Genomic DNA, 22,158 nt, shown 5'->3' with positions numbered 1-22,158 from the left:
AAAGTTACCTGGTTAGTCAACACTCAGGGACCACCAATTGAGCTGGCCCTGCCCAGTCAGAACTTCTGCATACTGTAGATGGTGATGAAGTCCCTGTGGTGCACGTAAGGAATATGTTGGGGAAAACAGTCTGGGTTATTCCTCCCTTGGGCAAAGGCAAACCCACCCGTGGGATTGCTTTTGCTAAAGTACCTGGGTGTACTTGGTGGGTGATGCGGGAGGATGGGGAAGTTCGATGTTGTAACCGGTTCGTAGGATTCCTATGCACAAAATTCACCCAACATATGATATTTGATACACAACAGTATTTATTGCTCTGTTATAGCCTTGCATAAGCAGTTACTAGTATATTGTTTTCCCTTTATAAGAGTCTTACCAACCCAACTAAGCTGGAGACACCGCCAAGCAGGAGGATGATGATCAGCAGGGTCAGAGCAGAGAAGGGAGGCAGGCACAGCACCTTCAGGGCATCCCCTGTTGTTCATACAGTGTGCTCTGGGTCCTTTCTCTTCTCTCTGCTCTGAACCACCTCTGTTTATACCCTCAGCAGATTCAGTGGAAGAGTACTGGCCAGGTGTTGATGCATGCGTGGCTAGCGCATGCAACAAGGCCTGCCAAGTACGTGCCCTGCTGGCTAACAGCGGTTCCCGGATAGCAGCAACATCCTGCTCAATAACAACCCTCCTAGCTCCCCTCTCTGAGATAACAACCCTCCTAGCTCCCTTCTCCAAGGTCACGTTCTCACAGCTGTGTGCAGCTTGTAATTTCCCACAGTGGCCCTACATGGACCATCACTGAAATCCCTCACACATGCCACCGCGTGGTCCGTAGTTGGGACACTGTGGTATTCCACAACCCGTACCCTTAGGCAGTGTAAAGCTGTATCAACAATAGACCACAACAATAACTGTTTTAACCAACCCCACCCTCATGTCCATCCAGCGAACGGGTTCCATCCAGTTGCTTCCATTAATTGCTGGTTCAATCGGCATATCTCTTGCAATTGTGCATGGATGGACTTCGAGTGGCCACTTAAGTTCATGCAACACAAACTGTCAACGTCCTCACATCCATGTTCATGAGCTAGGAGTAAAAAGTCAATAGCAGCGCTATTTTGAAGCATAGCATGGTGGATACTATCTACATCAAGTAACAAATCAGAAAGAGCTATACTAGTAGCATTACTAAATTTTGCTAACCAACATCTGAGGCAATATAGCGTCATCAGGGCTTGTGCACTGGCAACACTCGGAGCTAAAAAAGATGTAGCAATGATTGTTGCCAGGTCCCAGGTGTTCACATCATACTGACAGTTGGGAGGAAATGCATGGATGTCACAAGTGGGTTGGTGATGGGACCGGTTTCGTCACAACCATACAGCTAACGTAATGTTAACGTCAATCGCCTTAGGGTGCAAGACCCACCCTTTATGGCTTTGGGCAGTCCTGGCCATGCACGGTCTCCATATATCAAAAAGAGTCCATGTGGTAGAGTCATGTGTGTATTAACGCTGTTGGTGATGTTCGTTCCCATATAATTGCACCATCGGGCATGGTTGTGATACCAAGGCGCTGTAGCAGTTACCCACCAGGAAACCGAGTCATTGGTTTTACTAGTATACTTGAAATAAGTACAATTGTCTGTGCCCAATGTTCCCAGGATTCAAAGTTCTTGTGGGGGTGATGCAGATGATTTACCCAGATACTGCAGCCAGCTGTCCCACTGGTTTATGAGTTCAGGCAACCCTGGTGTTTTGACGAGTTCGGGCAACTGTGTAACTGTGTCGGTGAACTCACTTGCGGTGAGGGGTACTCCTACCAAGCACGTCGTAAATGGATTCCGGGGAGTCGCTGTGCTGAGACAAAGGGTATCTTGTCCGGTCCCCTTCGCCAATGTCACCCATACGTTTTACTCACAGGGGAAATGTGTGTGCATAAACCTGTCAAAACAAAAAAACCAGACAAAACCAAGGTTAACGTGCCCCCCCTTTTTGTCTTTTTTTTTTTCATTCTCTGTGTCGTAATTGTTGCACAGGTACACGCAACCTGTTTGATTCACCTCTAAGGGTGATGGTGACAGCCTGTGAATCATCAGCAGCCACCACTTCAGCTGCAACTGGTCCTGGCTGCTCAGGGGGCTGATACCAAACACGTGCACCCACAAACATTTATGATACAGGGTTGGGTTCTATGTGGAGTGGGGGCATCATCCAAAAATACACAGATGCCAAAAGGCCTGCAGGGATACTCCGACTTATTGGTGCAGTGTTGCGCAGGCCTAAGGATTGCCTAAGGATGGCCTAAGGCCATCGATTGCTACTGTGTACTGGATTTAGTATATTAAAACTAAAACCGCTGGCAACATGGTTTGGAAGTAATGTGAAAACGAAAAACACCGTCTGTTCCACTCATACAGATATTTTTACGTCCAGAGGGAACCACTGAACTTGTCCGCCATCAACTGTTAATGTTTGTGCAGAATAAAGAGATAAGAATCCCCGCTCCGTGGTCAATGCAAATTGAGTGCCACTCTCGTATTGCACCAGAGTGAGTGGTACTTTTATTGGCCTGGCTTGGTAATTTTTCATCAATAGGAGGGGTGTTTTATGGCCTGCCCAGGGAGGTGGTGGAGTCGCCGTCCCTGGCAGTGTTCAAGAGGCGGCTTGATGAGGAGCTACAAGATATGGTTTACTACCTGTGGCAGCAATGGTAGTGGGAAGACGGTTGGACTAGATGATCTTATAGGTCCCATCCAACCATGTGATTCTATGATTCTATGATCTCCTGCCACCACGCGGTTATTCAGCACATGCACAGCAGTGGGCAGTGATCTACCCATCGCATGCATTTTGTACCTCCTAATCTACGCAGTTGCTGTTTCAGTAGGCCATTAAGGTGTCCCACCAATCCTGCACCCTGTGGGTGGTAAGGTCAATGCCACACCCACTGTATCTCTCTCTTGGTGGCCCAATTTGCTACTTTATGATTTTTAAAATGAGAACCGTTGTCTGATTGTATTTCGATTGGTGTTCCATAGTATGTTTCAATCATATCCAGACAGCGAATAGTAGTATAAGCATTTGCATATCTACTAGCCAATTCTGCAGCTGCTCCCTGGGCATACAAGAAAAAAAGGCCTGAGGTTTGAGACAAGAACAGGGAGAGATCCTTAAAGTTGCCGTTACGGGCAAAACAGACTTGATGTGGGGAAAACTATTCATTTATTATTAAAACCAAAAGCAGGATAATGAGAAAGAGGCTGTATCGGTCATTCGGACATTGAGTGGTGAGAAATTGTACATTGTTAATTTTGTACATATTAATGTCCTTATATTTTGTTATTATTGTAGTTTCCCTTTTAGTAAACTGCGGCGTAAAGCGACATGTGATGAACAGACTGTAACCCCTATGCCCTCTTCCCACTCCCCAACCCTGTGCCGCTCGGGGGGGAAGGTAGTAGAGATAATGTTAAGCCCGGGAAGAGGGAGAGGTGGAGGGAAGTTATCTTGTTCTCTGTCTCATTATCCTGCTTTATCCAGTCCTCATTATCCAGTCGAGTCTGTTGTGCCTGTAATGGTAACTTTAAGGATCTCTCCCTGTCCTTATCTCAAACCTTCGAGTCTTTTTTTTCTTATATTACCCCTCTCCCTATTCCCTCGGAGGGTGGGGGGAGTGAGAGAGAGACTGCGTCGCTTGGTCCCAAGCGGGGCTAAACTACGACACCATGTTTCTGGTTTTAGTCAGCTGGCGCATTCTCTATATTCCTTGCAGTGCAAACATTCCACCTGGGACTGGAATGTGAGTCATCAACAGGCCCTAATCGTTCTCCTAAAAAGTATTCAACAGTATCAGTACCTGGGACCTTATTATTGCTGAGTGTGACGTCATATGGTATGGAATATTCCTTTGGTGAGTTTGGGTCAGCTGTCCTGGCTGTGTCCCCTCCCAAGATCGTGTTCACCCCTAGCCTTCTTGCCTTTGGATGGAGGTGGAGTTGGTGAGAAAGCTTTGACACTGTGCAAGCACTGTTCAGTAATAGCCAAAACATTGGTGTGTTATCAATACTGTTTTAGCCACAAGTGCAAAGCACAGCACCATATAGGCTACTATGAAGAAAGTGAATTCCATCCCAGCCAGCCCACGTACAACCCATAATAACTGAATCAGACAAGTTGCACTTCAAGAACCATCATTTTCATGCCTGGGCAGATAAACACGAAGTAAGGTGGGCATTCCACTACCCTTGCAACCCATGGGTCAATGACTTAGTGGAGTGGATGAATAGGTTGCTAAAGGCTGAACTTCCTGCTTCGGGAAATAACCTCTCCTCAGCAACACTGGGATATGTTATTACCCCAAGTAGCTGCCCTCTTGAACTATTGGAGAGGACTAATAGGTAGCCCCATAAAACTCACGTATTAGCCCATTCCACACTCAGAAAAATTGTCTTTACACTCCATGGAAACCTTGACACCTTCACAAGCTCTCATAAGGACTATTGTGTGAGCACGTATTCCCCCTACCAACATCAGCACCACAGCTCTAAATATGAGTTTACTATGACCAAATTTGTATGAAGGAATTCTGGAAGAAGGAACTCAAATAACATAACCTGCCACCTGGCTTGTAGCCTAGACAGGATGCATTTTGTTATTTTTCTTACAGATTGTGTCCTTTGACATCCTGCTACTCTGAAGAAGAAATCCCAGTTTCCCATGCCTCTTGATTCACTAAATTTACAGGACAAATGGGACAACCTGGCTCATGGAATCTCACTACTTTAATATTGGTAGGAGGAAAACCCCACACTTCCCCCAGACCCTTCTTTGAGACAATATTATACCTCCATACCTCAAGGGCAGAATGTCACAGTTAATTGTGGGATTGTAAACAATATAATGGGGGACACTCCTATATCAGTTAATGGATCAATCTATCAGCAGACCAACAATCAGCGTGTCATGTGCCTACTACATCAATCCTTTTGGTAGTTTGACTCTTGTACTTTCTCACTTGTTGCCACTGTGTGCCTTTGGGCTAAGGCTCCAATCACTCTCTCTTTTAAGTTTAATGTTATTCCCTTGTCTCTGAGTTCCTCTCCTACTTCTCTTCTCAAACTCACCACAACCATCCCTCATCCCTCCAACTATCCTTCCCAATTCGCCCTTGGCTTCATCCCCCATTATTACCAAAGTAGATCCCTATGTGCTTTGGAAAAAATCATGCAACAACTACTTTTGGCTCATAACTGGTCCTTAAAATGGGTAGAGTTGACACTGTTAACCAATGTATCCATACTGAACCCACAGCATGCCCCTTTCTCATCTACCACTTATGAGGGATGGCTAGCCTGGCTCCGTAGGTGTACCCTACCTCAGTCAAACTTATGCCCATGTAGAGACCTTACGGGCTATCTGAGGACAGTATTGATGCAGGAGTCCTGACCAAGAAGCTAGATGCAATGACTACTTCACTGCGAAACCTTCACATTCTCTTACAATCATCACTACTTGTGTTGGAATGGGACAGTGGTTGACTGCAAACACTTCCCCTTTATGGGCACGTCTAAATCATGGTGACTATGTTGTTATTAAATGGCTTAGGGGTAACCCAAGGGAATGTTTCCTTGGCTTTGAACTGCCTTTAAGTCCAGCTATATCTCCAAGTTGCAGTAGCTGGAACCTTCTCTTAAGAGAAGGTGCCAGTGGAATTCTACCTGCTGAAATTTGTAAGGATGTTTAGGATAATGCCACCAACATCGAATAACACCTACAAGCCTGTTGGCGCTTGGTAAACTTTACTTATGATGCAAATGTAGACTTAGCTGTTGTCTACGTATCAACTATATGAGATGTTACTATTGAATTAATCTATCCCCTCATATCTCTGAGTTTACACCAAGCCGGATCTGTGATCTATCCCATGGATCATTGTCAATGGGCCCAGCAGAGAATGAAAAGATGGCAATCAGTAGACATTGAAGCTTGCATCCCTGAGCCAGGTCTGGGGTTTGTGTGTGAAGCAAATTCCTTTAGAACCTTTGATACGTGCTTTAATTCCCCTAGTGGAGTCTGTCATTTCTCAGTGCACCCCAATGAACATGCTGACACAATACTCATGTATGCCGGGAATGGCTGTGTATGCTTACAAACTTCATGCCCTTTTGAATATATTGACTCTATGTATAACTATACTTTATCTAAAAGTATTCATCTATGTATCTGTAACTTTACTACCCTATCTGGATGTGATTTTAACTATACTGCCCCAATTATCACTTATCAAGTACTGTCAGCTAATTACCCTCTACCACCACATCACCTCTACCCCAATAGGTATGAAATTATCTCTAACTGAATAGCATTTGGAACACAAAAACTTACACCAACTATTGAAACAGGCAAAGGAGTAGGCACAATAAACTTTAATAACCATCCACCATGATACCACATAGGTACCCTTGACCTCTGATGGAATTCAAATTTTGTGTAAGTATAACATACTTGCTGCCTGTGTGGAAGGCACTGTTAATGTGTCTATCTCAACCTCCTGTCTATGCTCGTTTGAGAAGCTCCCACCTGGAGTACTGCATCCAGCTCTGGAGCCCTCAGCACAGGAAAGACATGGACCTGTCGGAGCGAGTCCAGAGGAGGGTCGTGAAAATGGTCAGAGGGCTGGAGCACCTCTCCTATGAAGAAAGGCTGAGAGAGTTGGGGTGGTTCATGCTGGAGAAGAGAAGGCTCCGGGGACACCTTATCACAGCCCTTCAGTACCTAAAGGGGGCTTATAGGAAAGATGGGGAGAAACTTTTTAGCAGGGCCTGTAACAATAGGACAAGGGGTAATGGCTTTAAACTAAAAGAGGGTAGATTTAGACTAGATATAAGGAAGAACTTTTTTACAATGAGGGTGGTGAAGCACTGGAACAGGTTGCCCAGGGAGGTGGTGGATGCCCCATCCCTGGAAACATTCAAGGCCAGGTTGGACAGGGCTCTGAGCAACCTGATCTAGTTGGAGATGTCCCTGTCCATTGCAGGGGGGTTGGACTAAATGACCTTTAAAGGTCCCTTCCAAGCCAAACCATTCTATGATTCTAAGATGTGCCCAATCGCTACAAACCACACAAAAGCTTTACATCTATGCTCAAGCAATTAATTTTTGCCTTTTGCACTTGAGTATCAGTCCAATTGATTAATGTAGGAATGAAAGTGATTATGCATTATTTGGTACTTATTTGAGGGGGAAAAAACAATCACTATAGAACAAAATCCTTCAAAGTTCACCATTTTCTACTTCAAGTACTGAGTATCAACACTTATCTGACAGAGACTGTAAACAGCTTGTAAATACACCAGAATTACTGCAGAGAGCTGAGCACTTAAGATAATGTCTCCACCCTGCCTTTCTTATTGCTTGCTCTGATACCAACCACCTTAGTGCTTACATAAGTAACGTTATTTGCATAACTCAAACTTATCAAACAAAAGATAAGGGTACTACATTTCCAGGTTGTACATGTCCTCAATTAAGTTTCTTGCAAAGTCCCAACTAATTCAGCTCTAAAAAGTTATTTGAAAGTGTGGGAGCCAGACACTGCCTTTACATTTAGAGATTAAAAAAACAAGCAGATTCAACTGACATGGAGCAGTTGTTACTGAATCACAGGAGATGGGCACTTGGTTTATCCACAATCAACATCAAAAAAGGTTTTAGCATCATTGCTGACCCATAGGTCCAATCCAGTGCAAGCTCAGCTGCCCAAGGAGTTACAAGCTAAAACAAAATATCAGGACAAACATCCTCTGGAATGTGTGTGCACGGTGTCCAAAGTTTATGTACTTTGCAGTACTGAAGTGGAAACTCTGCCCCATTCAGGACAGATTGCCTCTGATTGGTCTCCTTTATTTACTAGCTGGGACCAGTGTTTTTTCAGACACACTAGGAAAAGAATCAGAGTCTTCAAAAATTGTTCATGAAATCTCTCTACTGACTGTTTGCAGCTACTGTAATAATACACCAGACAATACATTTAAAAAACATATTTCAATTGTTTGTCAACCATGTGTGGCAGTAAATCACGGACTCCGTGGATGGTGTTCCAGAGACCTTTATTGTTAGTCAGCATTAGTCTTTTATAGTCTACCTAAGTTACACGCAAAGTGCACACACTCAATCATCTAATTTGATTGGTAGCCATATACTGTTCACGCGCCTTATGCTTCATTTGGATTGGTAATAGGTTTTTGGTTGTCTTTACTATTTTTGCCTTTGGTATTTCCTTATCTTGTTCTAGTTGCTGTTTTTTGTTATTGAGCAAGTGGTGTTCAAGGACATAGCTCAAATTCGTCAATATCAAACAGCTGCGCTGCACTCTCTGCCTCCACAACCATGTTCTTTCAAACTGTGATAATCTAGTCAGTTTGACAGAGAAACCCACACGCTCTAGACTATTTTGAAAGCTCAGTGTTTCACATGTCCAGAGTTACTGCTCACCGAGGAGGTGCATTTCTGCCACATCCACAAATCCTGTTTCACATTTCTGCAATTTATTTACTTTAACAAACAGAGGTAACCAATTCCGTAATTTTTTGACCTATTTGTTATTGTCATATAAATGACAGAGGGAAGAAGCAAAAATACTATCATGAAGTAAAGATTCAAACCAAATTAAAGACAAATTAAAAGAGTACATACATTATTCCACACCAATCCTCTATCAGTCATAGCTAATAAGACTTATGATGCTAAACCAGTTACTATTAGAGTACTATATTGCTTTATATAGGAACACATGAAAGTCATTTTGAATTAAAGAGTTTCCTCTTTCCCCATGGTGAGCTTCTCTCATTAAAGAAAAATGGTTTTAAGTCTTGCAGATGACTGATTTTCAACACATGAAAATCCTCAGGCCTGTAGGGCACAAAATTGCTGAAATACAGCCAGTATGTGATGGTCCAGTTCAGCTGTAAACAAGAGGTTCTCCAGGGTCACCATGTACTGCTGAATTATCTGGTGATGCTGCAGATAAAAAGATAAACCTTTGTGGTTTTCATTCATATTCATACACAAGAACAGGCAGAAGAGTCAAGACATATTGTATCACAGATCAAATGTTTTCACCAGAACTAACAAGCACATCTACTTTACACAACACATTAATCTGTTGACTGCAAGAATGGAGCGTACATTGAAATTCTGTTTTGAGAAGTACTGGGTTCCCTGTAGCCACTCAATTCTAATCCTGATTCTGAATAGTGTATAGAGTCAACTGCACAGATATGCTAGAACTCAGGACATTTGCTTTAGCATTAAGTCATTTTTATGATCAGGGTAGAGACTAACCCATAGAGGGAATTATGCCATTAATCTCATGCAATTTCCCGTCCTCTAACACAATTTATGTTAATGTAAACACAAATAATTTTCTATTACTCGGGCTGCTGCTTTCAGGCAGTTACTTAACTAGCCTTTTACATCTGTTTCCAGATTTAATACAGAGCCAAGAGTTCCAAACTATATTTTAAATAGCTGTTCATTATAATCAGACACATAAATTTAAAATATTTTCATCCCCTTGTTAGGCACTTATTTTGGTGTCCTGGTTTTATTTAGTTAAGGTGGCAGCCTCCGTAAGAAGCTGCTAGAAGTTGTTTTCCTTTCGTCTAGTGGACTCGGCCGGGCCTAGGGTGGACCCGCTGCTGGCCAGAGCCGAGCCAACTGGTAGCAGAATGTTCCCTGATAACGCCTCTGCGATAACGTATTTAAGAATTGGGAAATCAGGAAAAAAAAAAAAAAGAAGATGTGAAGAAGCTGAGCTGGGGCAGAGAGGGGGAGGCGTGAGCCTTGCAGGCCTTGCGGGCCTCACCCTCTGGCCTCCCGCCAGGCGGCCGACTGGGCCCAACTCGGCCCAGCCTGGCTGCAAGAAGTGGAGAGAGGAGATGTGAAGAGAACCTGAGAGGTGTCTGCCTGCCTGTTGTGAAGAATTTCTGGTGAGAGGAACAACTGCTGACACCAAGGTCAGTGAAGAAGGAGGGGGAGGAGTAATGCTGCTCCTGGCCAAGATTCCCCTGCAGCCTGTGGTGCAGCCCATGGTGAAGCAGGCTGTCCCCCTGCAGCCCATGGAGGGTCCACGGAGGAGCAGAGATCCACCTGCAGCCTGTGGAGGACCCCATGCCGGGGCAGGTGGATGCCTGAAGGAGGCTGTGGCCCGTGGAGGGTCCGTGCTTGGGCAGCCGTGGAAAAAAATTACCCACGCCGGAGCAGTTCATCAAGGACCGTAGCCCGTGGGAGGGACCCCATGCTGGAGCAGGGGAGGAATGTGAGGAGTTTTTCCCCCGAGGAGGAAGGAGCGGTGTAAAGCGACGTGCGATGAACTGACCGTAACCCCCATTCCCTCTTCCCCCCTGTGCTGCTTGTGGGGGGAAGGAGGTAGAGATAATGTTAAGCCTGGGAAGAGGGAGGGGTGGGGGGAAGTTATCTTGTTCTCTGTTTCATTATCCTGCTTTGGTTTTAGTAATAAATGAATAGTTTTCCCCAAGTCAAGTCTGTTGTGCCCATAACGGTAACTTTAAGGATCTCTCCCCATCCTTATCTCAAACCTCGAGCCTTTTTTCTTATATTATCTCTCCCTACTCCCTCTGAGGGTGAGGGGAGTGAGAGAGAGACTGCGTAGTTTGGTCACTAGTGGGGCAAAACCACGCCATTTGGTATACTTGTTCTCTCAAGACTCTACTCTTACTATAACATGTGGTAAGAAAAACTCAGCTACATTTACAACCACATCTCAATATTGTTTCGCACTATATTCACAGGGCAAGAAACAAATCAAGGAGCTCACTCTCCAGTCATTTAGCAAGTCTGTAGCAAAGATGGGGTCAAAGCCAGGTAGACACAGCCAAAACTCACACTGGTCCCTGAAAAAGACTGGTGATGCCAGCTATGTCTGTTCTAATGGAGCTGGTAAAAATAAGTGACCAAGCTCAGCTCTCAAATCCTGTAAGCTTTTCTTTCCAGCAGCTGCCCAAAGCCTTCCAAACCAAGAAGTGAAACTTACCTGCAGGAAGACTTGCTGCAACCTCTCTATACAGCTTTTGTACCAAGGCGTAAATACATTAATCCCACCAGTTTCACAGCGCGCTAAGTGTTCAGTTAACAACATAATGAAACGCTGTAGAAGAACACAAATAGAATGTTGGTTCAGCAAGTCTTTTCGGATGAAAATAAGGTACTAGCCTCAGATGAGATAATCCACAGGACATTTGTCAAACATAAGCTTTGAACAGCGACGTCAGAATGAATATTTCACTTAGGAGACACTAAGTAGAGTAACTACTTATATTCAAAATTCATCCATCATTACCTGGAATATAACAAGGAAGAGATTCTTCTGTTCACTCTGGGCTGATTCTACTCTCTCCTGCAAGCGTTCTATTTGCTCTTCTAGAGGTCCATCTTCCCTATCACTACTTCGGTCATCGTCGTCATCATCTTCATCACTTTCTCGCTGTAAGCAAAAAACCAAACACAACTAATTGGAGATGTGACTACCTGTGGATTCTGCTGGCATCCATTGGAATGATAAACAGGCCTCCTGATTGACCAAACACAAAGTCTGCAGCACAACTGAAGCTGCTCTGTAGCTTTTCAAGTGCTATATGTTGAGGGCTGCTTACTTTATAAATACAGTTCAAGAAGGAAATGTGGAAGGAAGGAGAATGAGAAGCTTAAGCTGAATCAACTTGAGACAAAGCTAGGATGGAAAAGGCCTGGAAAAAAACAAACAAACAAACAGAAGAACCATAGCAGGTTGTACTGGGTTTGGCTCAAGAGGAGTTAATTTTCTTCATAGCAGCCCATATGGTGCTGTGTTTTGGATTTGTGACTAAAACAGTGTTGAAAACTGTATTGGGTTTATGTGGAAAGGTTTTGGCAGCGGGGGGGCTGCAGGGGTGGTTTCTATGAGAAGAGACTGGAGCTGCCCTGTGCTGGACACAGCTGGTGCCAGTCAGCTCCAAAACAGACCCACCATTGGACAACGCTGAGCCCATCAGAGAAGCTGGTGGCACCTCTCTGAAACATATTTTAAGAAAGGGCAAAACGATACACAGCAGAGAGAACTGAGGGGGAAAAACAAGTGTGAGAAACAGTCCTGCAGACACCAAGGTCAGAGAAGAAGGAGAGGGAGGAGGTGCTCCAGGCACTGGAGCAGAGATTCCCCTGCAGCCTGTGGAGAGATCATGGTGGAGCAGGTGGATATTCCCTGAAGGACTGCAGACTATGGAGAGGACCCATGCTGGAGTAGAGGAAAAGTGTGAGGAGGAGAGGAGCAGCAGAGAGGAACTGTTATGAACTGACCATAACCCTCCATTCCCCATCCCTCCTGCAACGCTGAGGGGGAGGAGGTAGAGGAGTTGGGAATGAAGAAGTGAAGTTGAGCCTTGTATAAATGTTGGGGAGAAGGTGTTGGTTTAATTTTGTCTTTGTTTCTCACTACGCAAATCTATTTTAATTGGCAATAAATTTATTTTTCCCCAAGTCAAGTCAGTTTTGCCCATAATAGTAATTGGTAAGGGATCTCCCTGTCTTTATCTTGACCCCTGAGATTTTACATCTCTTTTATCTTCCTGTCCTGTTGAGGAGGGGGAATAAGAGCGTCTGGGTGAGCATCTGACTGTCAGCCAAGGTCAACTCACCTCAACACAGTAATGTTTTAACTATTGCTGAACAGTGCTTGCACAGCATCAAGGCTTTTTCTTTTTCCCACTCTGCCCCTCCAGTGACTAGACTGGGGATGGGCAAGAGGCTGGGAGGGGACACAACCGGGACAGATGACCCAAACTGACCAAAGGGATATTCCATGACATATAACGTCATGCTCAGCAATAAAAAAAAATTGAGATTTTGGTCTTCCAAGGTAGTCATTGCTTGGAGAGTGTCTGAGCATTGGTCTGCTGGTGGGAGGTGGTGGGTGACTGCCTTTGTATCACTTGTTTTTTTCCTCTTTCTTTCACTGTCTTTATCTCGATCCAGTTTTTCTTGCTTTTGCTCTTCTATTCTCTCCCCCATCTCACTGCAGGGGAAAGTGAGTGAGCAGCTGTGTGGTGCTTGGCTGCAAGCTGGAGTCAACCCACCACACAGGTTTAAAGACTTGCAAGATCTTTTTCTAGTGGAGCCACAAAAAGACAGTAGTCTGACTGTCATCAACAGAGAAATAGCAGCTCAGTAACATATCCGTGGTAGATCTTTTAAAAAAAAATGTTTAAACACTGTTTCAGGGCTCAGATTTCATTCAGGAACCTCACTGATGTCACAGGACTGCCAAAATCAAATATCTTTTGTGCCAGAACTCCAATGGATCTGGTGGGTTAGCACAGCTAGAGGAAAGGGACTGGAGCCCAGGGTGTTCAAGTGGGAAGACTACATATGAAACCTAGTGGATGCTCTCCAGTTAAAAAGGGTCAGAAAGGCAGCCAACCTCATAACAGTAAAAATAACATGCTAGTTCCCCTTTAAAAGAAGAGTACATTATATCAGATCTGCTATCTAGTAATTGGATAAGGAAAAGTCCTACACAAGGAAAGTCCTATACAAGGCTCCAAGGTGCATGGAGCCTTTGTTGCAGCTGTCTCCTGATTAGGGAGGGTCAAGCACCCTTTTAGCAGGTGCTTGGGAGAGGCCAATATAAGAGCCAGACCTAGAAGGTAATTCCCAGAGGGCAACTAACAGACAGAGCAGTTTGTGCAGTAAGGTGCTTCAGCTGAATTTGCACTAGTGTAACAGTCTCGGGTATGGTGGTAACATGCCATAGGGCAGATTCCCCAGCAGTTGTTGGAACAGCTGTCCCTGCCACAGGGCAGAGGCTTCAACACAGCCAGCCAGCACCAACAGCACAGGAGTAGCTGAATGGAATTAGCAAAGGTTGGCAGGTTCTTTTAGATATTCCACATGTGGAAGGTGTAATTTTTGATATCAAATTTACTTATTTGAAGGTAGTTGATGTTACACAGGATTTCTAATTTAGCAGAGTGATACAAAATATACTGAAATCACAATACAAACGTGAGCTACACTTAGTAAAATATAGCAATTGCAATATACAGTTCAATCACAATACAAATCTGATCTCCATTACTGGACATAATTGTTAATTTGCCCAATACAACCTGACAGTATCTGCTTGGAAGCGTCCTGTGGGATAAGGCCCTGGAGGGAAGAGAGGCCCAAGAAAGCTGGTTGATATTCAAGGATCACCTCCTCCAAGCTCAAGAGCAGTCCACCCCAATGAGCAGGAAGTTGGGCAAAAATGCCAGGGGCCCTGCGTGGATGAACAACGAACTCCTGGCCCAACTCAAACACAAAAAGGAAGGTGGAAGCAGAGACAGATAACCTGGGATGAATACAGAGACATTGTCTGAGAATACAGGGATGATGTTAGAACTGCCAAAGCCCATCTGGAATTGAATCTGGCAAGGGATGTCAAAGACAACAAAAAGGGCTTCTGTAAGTACATAAGCAGCTAAAGGAAGACCAGGGGAAAAAATGTGGGCCCATTGCTGAATGAGACAGGGGATCTGGTGACATAGGACATGAAAAAGGCTGAGGTACTGAATGCCGCCTTTGCCTCGGTCTTTACTAGCAAGACCAGCCTTCAGGAATCCCAGGCCTCAGAGACCAGGGGGAAGTCTGGAGCAAGGAAGACGTACCCTTGGTGGAAGAGGATCAGGTCAGGGAATACTTAAGCAAAAAGGATGTACATAAGTGCATGGGCCCTGATGGGATGCACCCACAAGTGCTGAGGGAACTGGCAGATGTCATTGCAAGGCCACTCTCAATAACCTTTGCAAGATCATGGTGATTGGGAGAAGTGCCTGAAGACTGGAGGAAAGCAAATGTCACTCCTATCTTCAAGAAGGGCAAGAATGAGCACCCAGGGAACTACAGGCTGGTCAGTCTCACTCTGGGAAGGTGATGGAGCAACTAATCCTGGGAACAACTTCCAGGTGCATGAAGGACAAGACGGTTATCAGGAGTAGTCATCATGGATTCACCAAGGGGGAGTCATGCTTGACCGACCTGATAACCTTCTGTGATGAAATGGCTGGCCTGATAGATGAGAAGAGAGCGGTGGATATTGTGTACCTTGACTTCAGGAAAGCCTTTGACATTGTCTCCCATAAGGTCCTCATAGAGAAGCTGTTGAAGTATGGGGTGGATAAGCAGACAGTGAGGTGGATTGAAAACTGGCTGAACAGTCAGGTCCAGAGGGCACGAAGTCTAGTTGAAGGCCAGTAACTAGCGGTGTACCCTAGGGGTCAATACTGGGTCCGATCCTGTTCATCATCATTAATGACCTGGATGATGGGGCAGAGTGTACTGTACCCTCAGCAAGTTTGCAGTCGACACCAAACTGGGAGGAGTGGCTGATACACCAGAGGGTTGTGCTGCCATCCAGAGGGACCTTGACAGGCTACAGAAATGGGCCTACAGGAACCTCATGCAGTTCATCAAGGGGAAATGCAAAGTCCTGCCCCCGGGGAGGAACAACTCCATGCATCAGTACATGCTGGGAGCCAACCAGTTGGAAAGAAGCTTTGCAGAAAAGAACTTGGGGGTCCTGGTGGACACCAAGTTGAACATGAGCCAGCAATGTGCCCTTGCAGCAAAGGCGGCTAATGGTATCCTGGGCTATGTTAGGCAAAGTATTGCCAGCAGGTTGAGGGAAGTAATCCTTCCCCTCTAATCAGCACTGGTGAGGCCACACCTGGAGTGCTGTATCCAGTTCTGGGCTCCTCAGTACAAGAGAGACATGGACATAGTAGAGAGAGTCCAGCAAAGGGCCACAAGGATGATTAAGGGACTGGCGCATCTCTCCTGAGGAAAGGCTGAGAGAGCTGGGACTCTAGAGACTTCTAGAGAAGAGAAGGCTCAGGGGAGATCTTATCAATATATATAAATATCTGAAGGGAGGGTGCAAAGAAGGCGGAGCCAGGCTCTTTCCATTGGTGTCTAGTGACAGGACAAGAAGCAGTGGGCACAAACTGAAACACAGAAGGTGGTGTCCAAACATAAGGAAACACGTTTTTACTGTGAGGGTGACTGAGCACTGCAATAGGTTGCCCAGAGAGGTTGTGGAGTCTGCCTCCTTGGATATATTTAAACACCATCTGGACATGTTCCTGGACAACCAGCTGTAGGTGGCCATACTTGAGCAGGAGGATTGGACAAGATGACCTCCAGAGGTCCCTTCCAACCTCAATCATTCTGTGATTAAATGATGTATAGCAAGAAAGGGGGAATCTGGTAGAGTAAGGCACATTCAATACATTCAGTTACAGATATCGCTTCAGTCTCACAATGTTGTTTCTCTGCAATAATATCCATAAAGTAACAGCTATAAACATCAGGTTTTTTTTTAAAGAGTATGTGCAACTTAAGACAAAAATAGGGCCATGTGCTAACTCACCTACTGTATAGAAATCACACTTGCAATTTATATTTTTGAATGCAAACTAGTAACTTGAAAGATACTCTGACAACTCTGAATTACTGCAATATTTAAAGCAGAATGACTTGAGAATTTGTAGTAATTGAGGATTTTGACATTTTCTTCTCCACAGGATCATACCTCCCCCCCCCCCCCCCCCCCCCACCATAGACTAACTGCTCAAAGACCAGCAGACACTGGATTAACCGCCCTAGGAGCAGGCAGGTAAGCCTTGGCCTTATCCCATAACATGCCAGTCCACTTAACACCGAGGCCATCAAAATTTGACATTTTACATCCTCAGTGAGGAACTGCAGTCTGGTAAAGCACCTGCTTCCAGAACTACTCATATTTTGTCTATTTTACTGTGGTGGGTTAACCTTGGCTGGCTGCCAGGTGCCCACCAAGCTGCTCTATCACTCCCCCTCCTCAGCAGGACAGGAGTAGAAAATAAGATTAAAAACTCGTGGGTCGAGACAAAGGCAGTTTTAATAAAGAAAAGCAAAGGCCGTGAGAGGAATCAAAGGAAACAACAAAAAATCTGTTCTCTCTTCCCGTCAGCAGGTGATATCCAGCCACTTCCTGGGAAGAAGGGCTTCAGTGCATGTAGCAGTTGCTTCGGAAGACAAACGCCTTAGTAATAAATGCTCCTCTTCCTCCTCCTCTTTTCTCTTAGCTTTTATTGCTGAGCACATCATATGGTATGGAATATTTCTTTGGTCACTTTGGGTCAGCTGTCCTGGCTCTGTCCCCTCCCAACCTCTTGCTCACTCCCAGCCTACTGGACTTTGGGAGGATGGAGGGGTTGGAGAGACAGCCTCCATGCTGTGGGAGCACTGCTCAGCAGTAGCCAAAACACTGGTGTGTTACCAACGCCCTTCTAGCTACAAGTACAAAGCCCAGCACCGTGAGGGCTGCTATGGGGAAAGTTACCTCCATCCCAGCCAGACCTAATACATTTACTTACAGAAGTTATTTCATGGCATAACACTACCCTTTAAAACACTGATACTCAAGAGCTGCAGCTAGGAAACAGTACAGAAAGAAAAATATAGACATATCCATTGAGAGACTGTCTTTTCCTCACAGTGAAATCAATGAATAGCTCTTCAGTACTCACAAACATTTGTTAATTGCTGATGAACATAGATTGAGGAGGTAAGCAACTACCCTGGCTGTTGCTGGGAATGAGCAAGGAAAAGAGCTGAAAGAGTTGGGATGAACTGACATCAGCAAACCATGAGGTCCTAGTGATCTCTCAGCTGATGCTCGTAGGAAATGTCTTGTGCTGGTGACATTTTTTGCATGATCCTGTGTGTATTCCATGTTGTGTCAAATTCTAATTTTAACTTGGGCCAAAGATTTAGAAGTAGCCTAGTGTTTTGTGCAGGTACTGGAAGACCATAGATCAACAAGGAAATACTCTCCTTTCTATGAAACTAAGATAATTTTTATAAATTTATTTCATTCGATATCAGGATTAAATACTGTAAGTCAAACTGTCTTGGGTCCTGCCCTCTGGGGCTGCTACAGGAGATACCACTCTCACCGTACTTTACGGCATCATTACTTAAACCTGAAGCCCCAAAATAGCCAAAAGTGAACTTAAAAAAGGACTAATTAGACTGGAGTGGCTGGCTAGGAACACTGAAAGTATTTGGTGCCATAAAACACTCAGATGGGGAAGGCACACAAAGCACCTTCTTTTCCCAAGTGCAGTACAAAATCCCAGTAACCCAGTTGCTTGTCCAGGAATAACAAGCTTCTACTATCACTTAGGACTTAAGAGTCCACACAATGTGTCTAAAATTATTTGATAGTCATCTCACTGTAAATAGTAGTCTAGGTCATACAAGGACATTCAAAAGTAAAATCCAAGAGAAGCAAAAGGCAGATGCAACTGTCCAAATCATGAGCATCTGTTAAAAGAACAGCGACAACTATCTCTGTTTCTCAATGACAGCTTGCTGTTTCCATGCATTTCTCGACACAAGGCCCTAAACGACTACTTACTACTAAAATCTGAAAGTAACTAACAGAACCTACAGTAAACTTGAGTATGAATTTGACTGTTTCTATTGCCACCCAATAATGTAACAGGAACAAAAAACAGAGTGAAAGAAGCCAACATAAGAAGGACATGGACCAGTTGGAGAGGGTCCAGAGGAGGGCCACGAAGATCATCAGAGGGATGGAGCACCTCTCCTATGAGGACAGGCTGAGAGAGTTGGGGCTGTTCAGCCTGGAGAAGAGGAGGCTCTGGGGAGACCTTATTGCGGCCTTTCAATACTTAAAGGGGGCTGATAAGAAAGATGGGGAGACACTTTTTCCCAGGGCCTGTTGTGACAGGATAAGGGGTAATGATCTTAAAATAGAAGGAGGTAGATTTAGACTAGACATAAGGAAGACATTTTTTACAATGAAGGAGGTGAAACACTGGAACAGGATGCCCGAAGAGGTGGTAGATGCCTCATCCCTGGAAACATTCAAGGCCAGGTTGGACGGGGCTCTGAGCAACCTGATCTGGTTGGAGATGTCCCTGCTCCTTGCAGGGGGGGTTGGACAAGATGACTGTGTTGGTTTTGTTTAGTGAGGGGGGCTACAGTGGCAGCTTCTGCAAGAAGCTGCTGTAAGTTTCCCCTTTGTCCAGTGGACTCGGCCGGGTCTAGGGTGGACCCGCCGCTGGCCAGGGCTGAGTCAATTGGTGACAGAAAGTTCAGTGATAACGTCTCTGCAATAACGTATTTAAGAAGGGGAAAACACTTAAAAAAAAAAAAAAAAAAAGGGTAGGAGGCATGAGCCGTCTGGGCCCAACTCAACCCAGCCCAGCCGCAAAAAGTGAAGAGAGGAGATGTGCAGAGAACCTGAGAGGCGTCTGCCTGTGTCGTAGTTCAGCCCCGATCGGGACCAGACTACGCAGTCTCTCTCTCACTACCCCCACCCTCTGACAGAATAGGGAGAGATAATGTAAGAAAAACGGCTCGAGGTTTGAGATAAGGACGGGGAGAAATTCTTAAAGTTACCGTCACGGGCAAAACAGACTCGACTTGGGGAAAACTATTCATTTATTACTACAAACAGCAGGATAATGAGACAGAGAACAAGATAACCTCCCCCCACCCCTCCCTCTTCCCGGGCTTAACATTATCTCTACTACCTTCCCCTCCTGAGCGGCACAGGGGGGAAGAGGGAAAGGGGGTCGCGGTCAGTTCATCACACATTGTTTCACGCCGCTGCTTCATGGTCGGGGGGAGAACTCCTCACATTCCTCCCCTGCTACATTGTGGGGTCCCACCCCTACGCCACAGTCCTTCCTGAAACTGCTCTGGCGTGGGTCATCTCTTCCACGGAGTGCAGTCCCTCCAGAGCGGCTGCCCCAGTGGGCCCTCCACGGGCCACAGCCTCCTTCAGGCATCCACCTCCCCCAGTGTGGGGTCCTTCACGGGCTCCAAGTGGATCTCTGCTCCTCCGTGGACCTCCATGGGCTGCAGGGGGACAACCTGCTCCACCATGGTCGTCACCACAGGCTGCAGGGGAATCTTGGCCAGGAGCCGCATTACTCCTCCCCCTCCTTCTGAACTGACCTTGGCATCTGCAGCCGTTCCTCACAACAGGCTGGTAGATGTCTCTCAGGATCTTTTTTACATCTTATTCACTTCTCATCTCCTCTCCACTTCTTGCAGCTGGGCCGGACCGAGTCAGGCCCAGTCGGCTGCCTGGCGAGAGGCCAGAGGGTGAGGCCTGCAAGGCCCATGAGGCCTGCGCCTCCCCCTCTGCGCCTCTGCTCCCACTCAGCTTCTTCACATCTTCTCTTCTCTTTCTTTTTTTTTTTCTGTTTTCCCCTTCTTAAATACGTTATCGCAGAGGCGCTATCACGGAACATTCTGCTACCAATCGGCTCGGCCTTGGCCAGCAGCGGGTCCGCCCTAGGCCTGGCCGAGTCCACTGAACAAAGGGGAGCGACTTCTAGCAGTTTCTTACAGAAGCTACCACCTTAGGCCCCCCCTCACTAAGAAAACCACGACAGCCTGAGCCAATTGTGAAGAATTTCTTGTGAGAGGAACGGCTGCAGACGCCAAGGTCAGGGAAGAAGGAGGGGGAGGAGTAATGTAGCTTCTTGCAGAGATTCCCCTGCAGCCCGTGGTGCACACCATGGTGAAGCAGGCTGTCCCCTTACAGCCCATGGAGGCCCACGGAGGAGCAGAGATCCACCTGCAGCCTGTGGAGGACCCCATGCCAAGGTAGGCAGATTCCCGAGATAGGCTGTGGCCCGTGGAGGGCCCGTGCTGGGGCAGTCTGTTCCGGAGGGACTGTACCCCATGGAAAAACAACCTGCACTGGAGCAGTTCATCAAGGACTGTAGCCCGTGGGAGGGACCCCATGCTGGAGCAGGGGAGGAATGTGCAGAGTTCTTCCTCCGAGGAGGAAGGAGCAGCAGAAAGCAACATGTGATGAACTGACCATAACCCTCATTCCCTATTCCCCCTCTGTGCTGCTCAGGGAGGGGAAGGAGGTAGAGATAATTGAAATGAAGTTAAGCCCAGGAAGAGGGAGGAGTGGGGGGAAGTTGTTTTTGTTCTCTGTCTCATTATCCTGCTTTGGTTTTATTATTAATAATAAATAGTTTTCCCCAGGTCGAGTCTGTTTTGCCCGTAACGGTAACTTTAAGGATCTCTCCCTGTCCTTATCTCAAACCTTGAGCCTTTTTGTTATATTATCTCTCCTCCATTTCCTCAGAGGGTGGGAGGAGTGAGAGAGAGACTGCATAGCTTGGTCTTGAGCAGGGTTAAACTGCGACAATGACCTTTACAGGTCCCTTCCAACTCAAGCTATTCTATGAATCTATAAGCTCATGTTGGAACAAGAACTTACAAGAAAAACCTTGAATGGTGCAAATGCACATAAACTTCTTTAAAGACTTCACTGAATTCTCAGGCTCTAACAGCCTTTAGAAAAACATACAAAAAATGTGTCCACTTTAGTGTCCTAGTACTAGAGAGGGCAACATGTGTAGATATGCCTCCCAACAGTATTTTTATTCAGCCCCTCCAAGAACCAATTGTGTGTCAGTCTGAAACGTGACAGCCTGCAGATTACTTAGTGTCAAATATATGCATGTATTAAAAAAATCAAACAAATTACTCTTTTGTGCTGCCTGGTCAATCTTGCCTTAGTCTCCTCCAGTTCTTTGTGAATCTTCAGTACATGCTTGTTCATTTTACGAATTGTGGAATGTAAGATTTCCCAGACATAGAACCTAGGAAAGATGCAGAACCCAAAACACTAAATTGCACACTGTTCCAAGACAGAAAATGCATGTCTGCTATAACTCTCAACTCTTCTTATTCAAACCATCAGAAACAGGGCAACTTTCTATTGCTACAGAGCAAGTCAAAGTAATAAACAAATAGAGAAGTGCACAACACTGATCTGGGGGAAACTTACAACATTTCATCATTATTACCTTGGACATCTACTGGAGTGAGCAAACATTCAATATTAAGAAAGCATATCACTCACTTCATACCTGTAACTTTGCACTGAATTACCAAATCAGCGCTTCATTTCAGAATCATTCTGCAACACTACTAGCATGAAACTGCAAGGTCTAAGCATTTTTCCCCACTCTCAGTAAACAATATATCTGAGGGTAACGCAGGATACATGCCCTAGGTGC

General features: G+C 45.5%; 1 protein-coding gene across 1 annotated transcript; it reads right to left on the bottom strand.

Annotated features, from left to right (window-relative positions):
• Window positions 1-8,100: 8,100 nt before the first annotated feature.
• Window positions 8,101-21,740, bottom strand: LOC147596668 (nuclear cap-binding protein subunit 1-like). The gene is made up of 4 exons (XM_086769730.1): window positions 21,624-21,740; window positions 11,358-11,501; window positions 11,052-11,165; window positions 8,101-9,016 (listed from the first exon to the last, which is right to left on the bottom strand). The coding sequence occupies exons 1-4, from the start codon at window positions 21,696-21,698 to the stop codon at window positions 8,903-8,905; spliced, it is 447 nt and encodes a 148-aa protein (XP_086625856.1). The 5' UTR covers window positions 21,699-21,740; the 3' UTR covers window positions 8,101-8,902.
• Between the last annotated feature and the right edge of the window lie 418 nt (window positions 21,741-22,158).

The sequence above is a fragment of the Chlamydotis macqueenii genome, chromosome W (assembly GCF_036417535.1).
Source record: "Chlamydotis macqueenii isolate bChlMac1 chromosome W, bChlMac1.mat, whole genome shotgun sequence".
Classification (NCBI taxonomy): domain Eukaryota; kingdom Metazoa; phylum Chordata; class Aves; order Otidiformes; family Otididae; genus Chlamydotis; species Chlamydotis macqueenii.
This window is presented reverse-complemented; position numbering and strand designations above follow the sequence as displayed.

Excerpts from the sequence above, each read along its gene's own strand:
- LOC147596668 (XM_086769730.1), bottom strand. The coding sequence starts at position 21,698 with ATGAACAAGCATGTACTGAAGATTCACAAAGAACTGGAGGAGACTAAG. Across the intron at positions 11,502-21,623 it reads TGACCAGGCAGCACAAAAGA|CGAGAAAGTGATGAAGATGA; the intron begins GTAATTTGTTTG and ends TTTTGCTTACAG. Across the intron at positions 11,166-11,357 it reads TCTTCCTTGTTATATTCCAG|CGTTTCATTATGTTGTTAAC; the intron begins GTAATGATGGAT and ends GTTCTTCTACAG.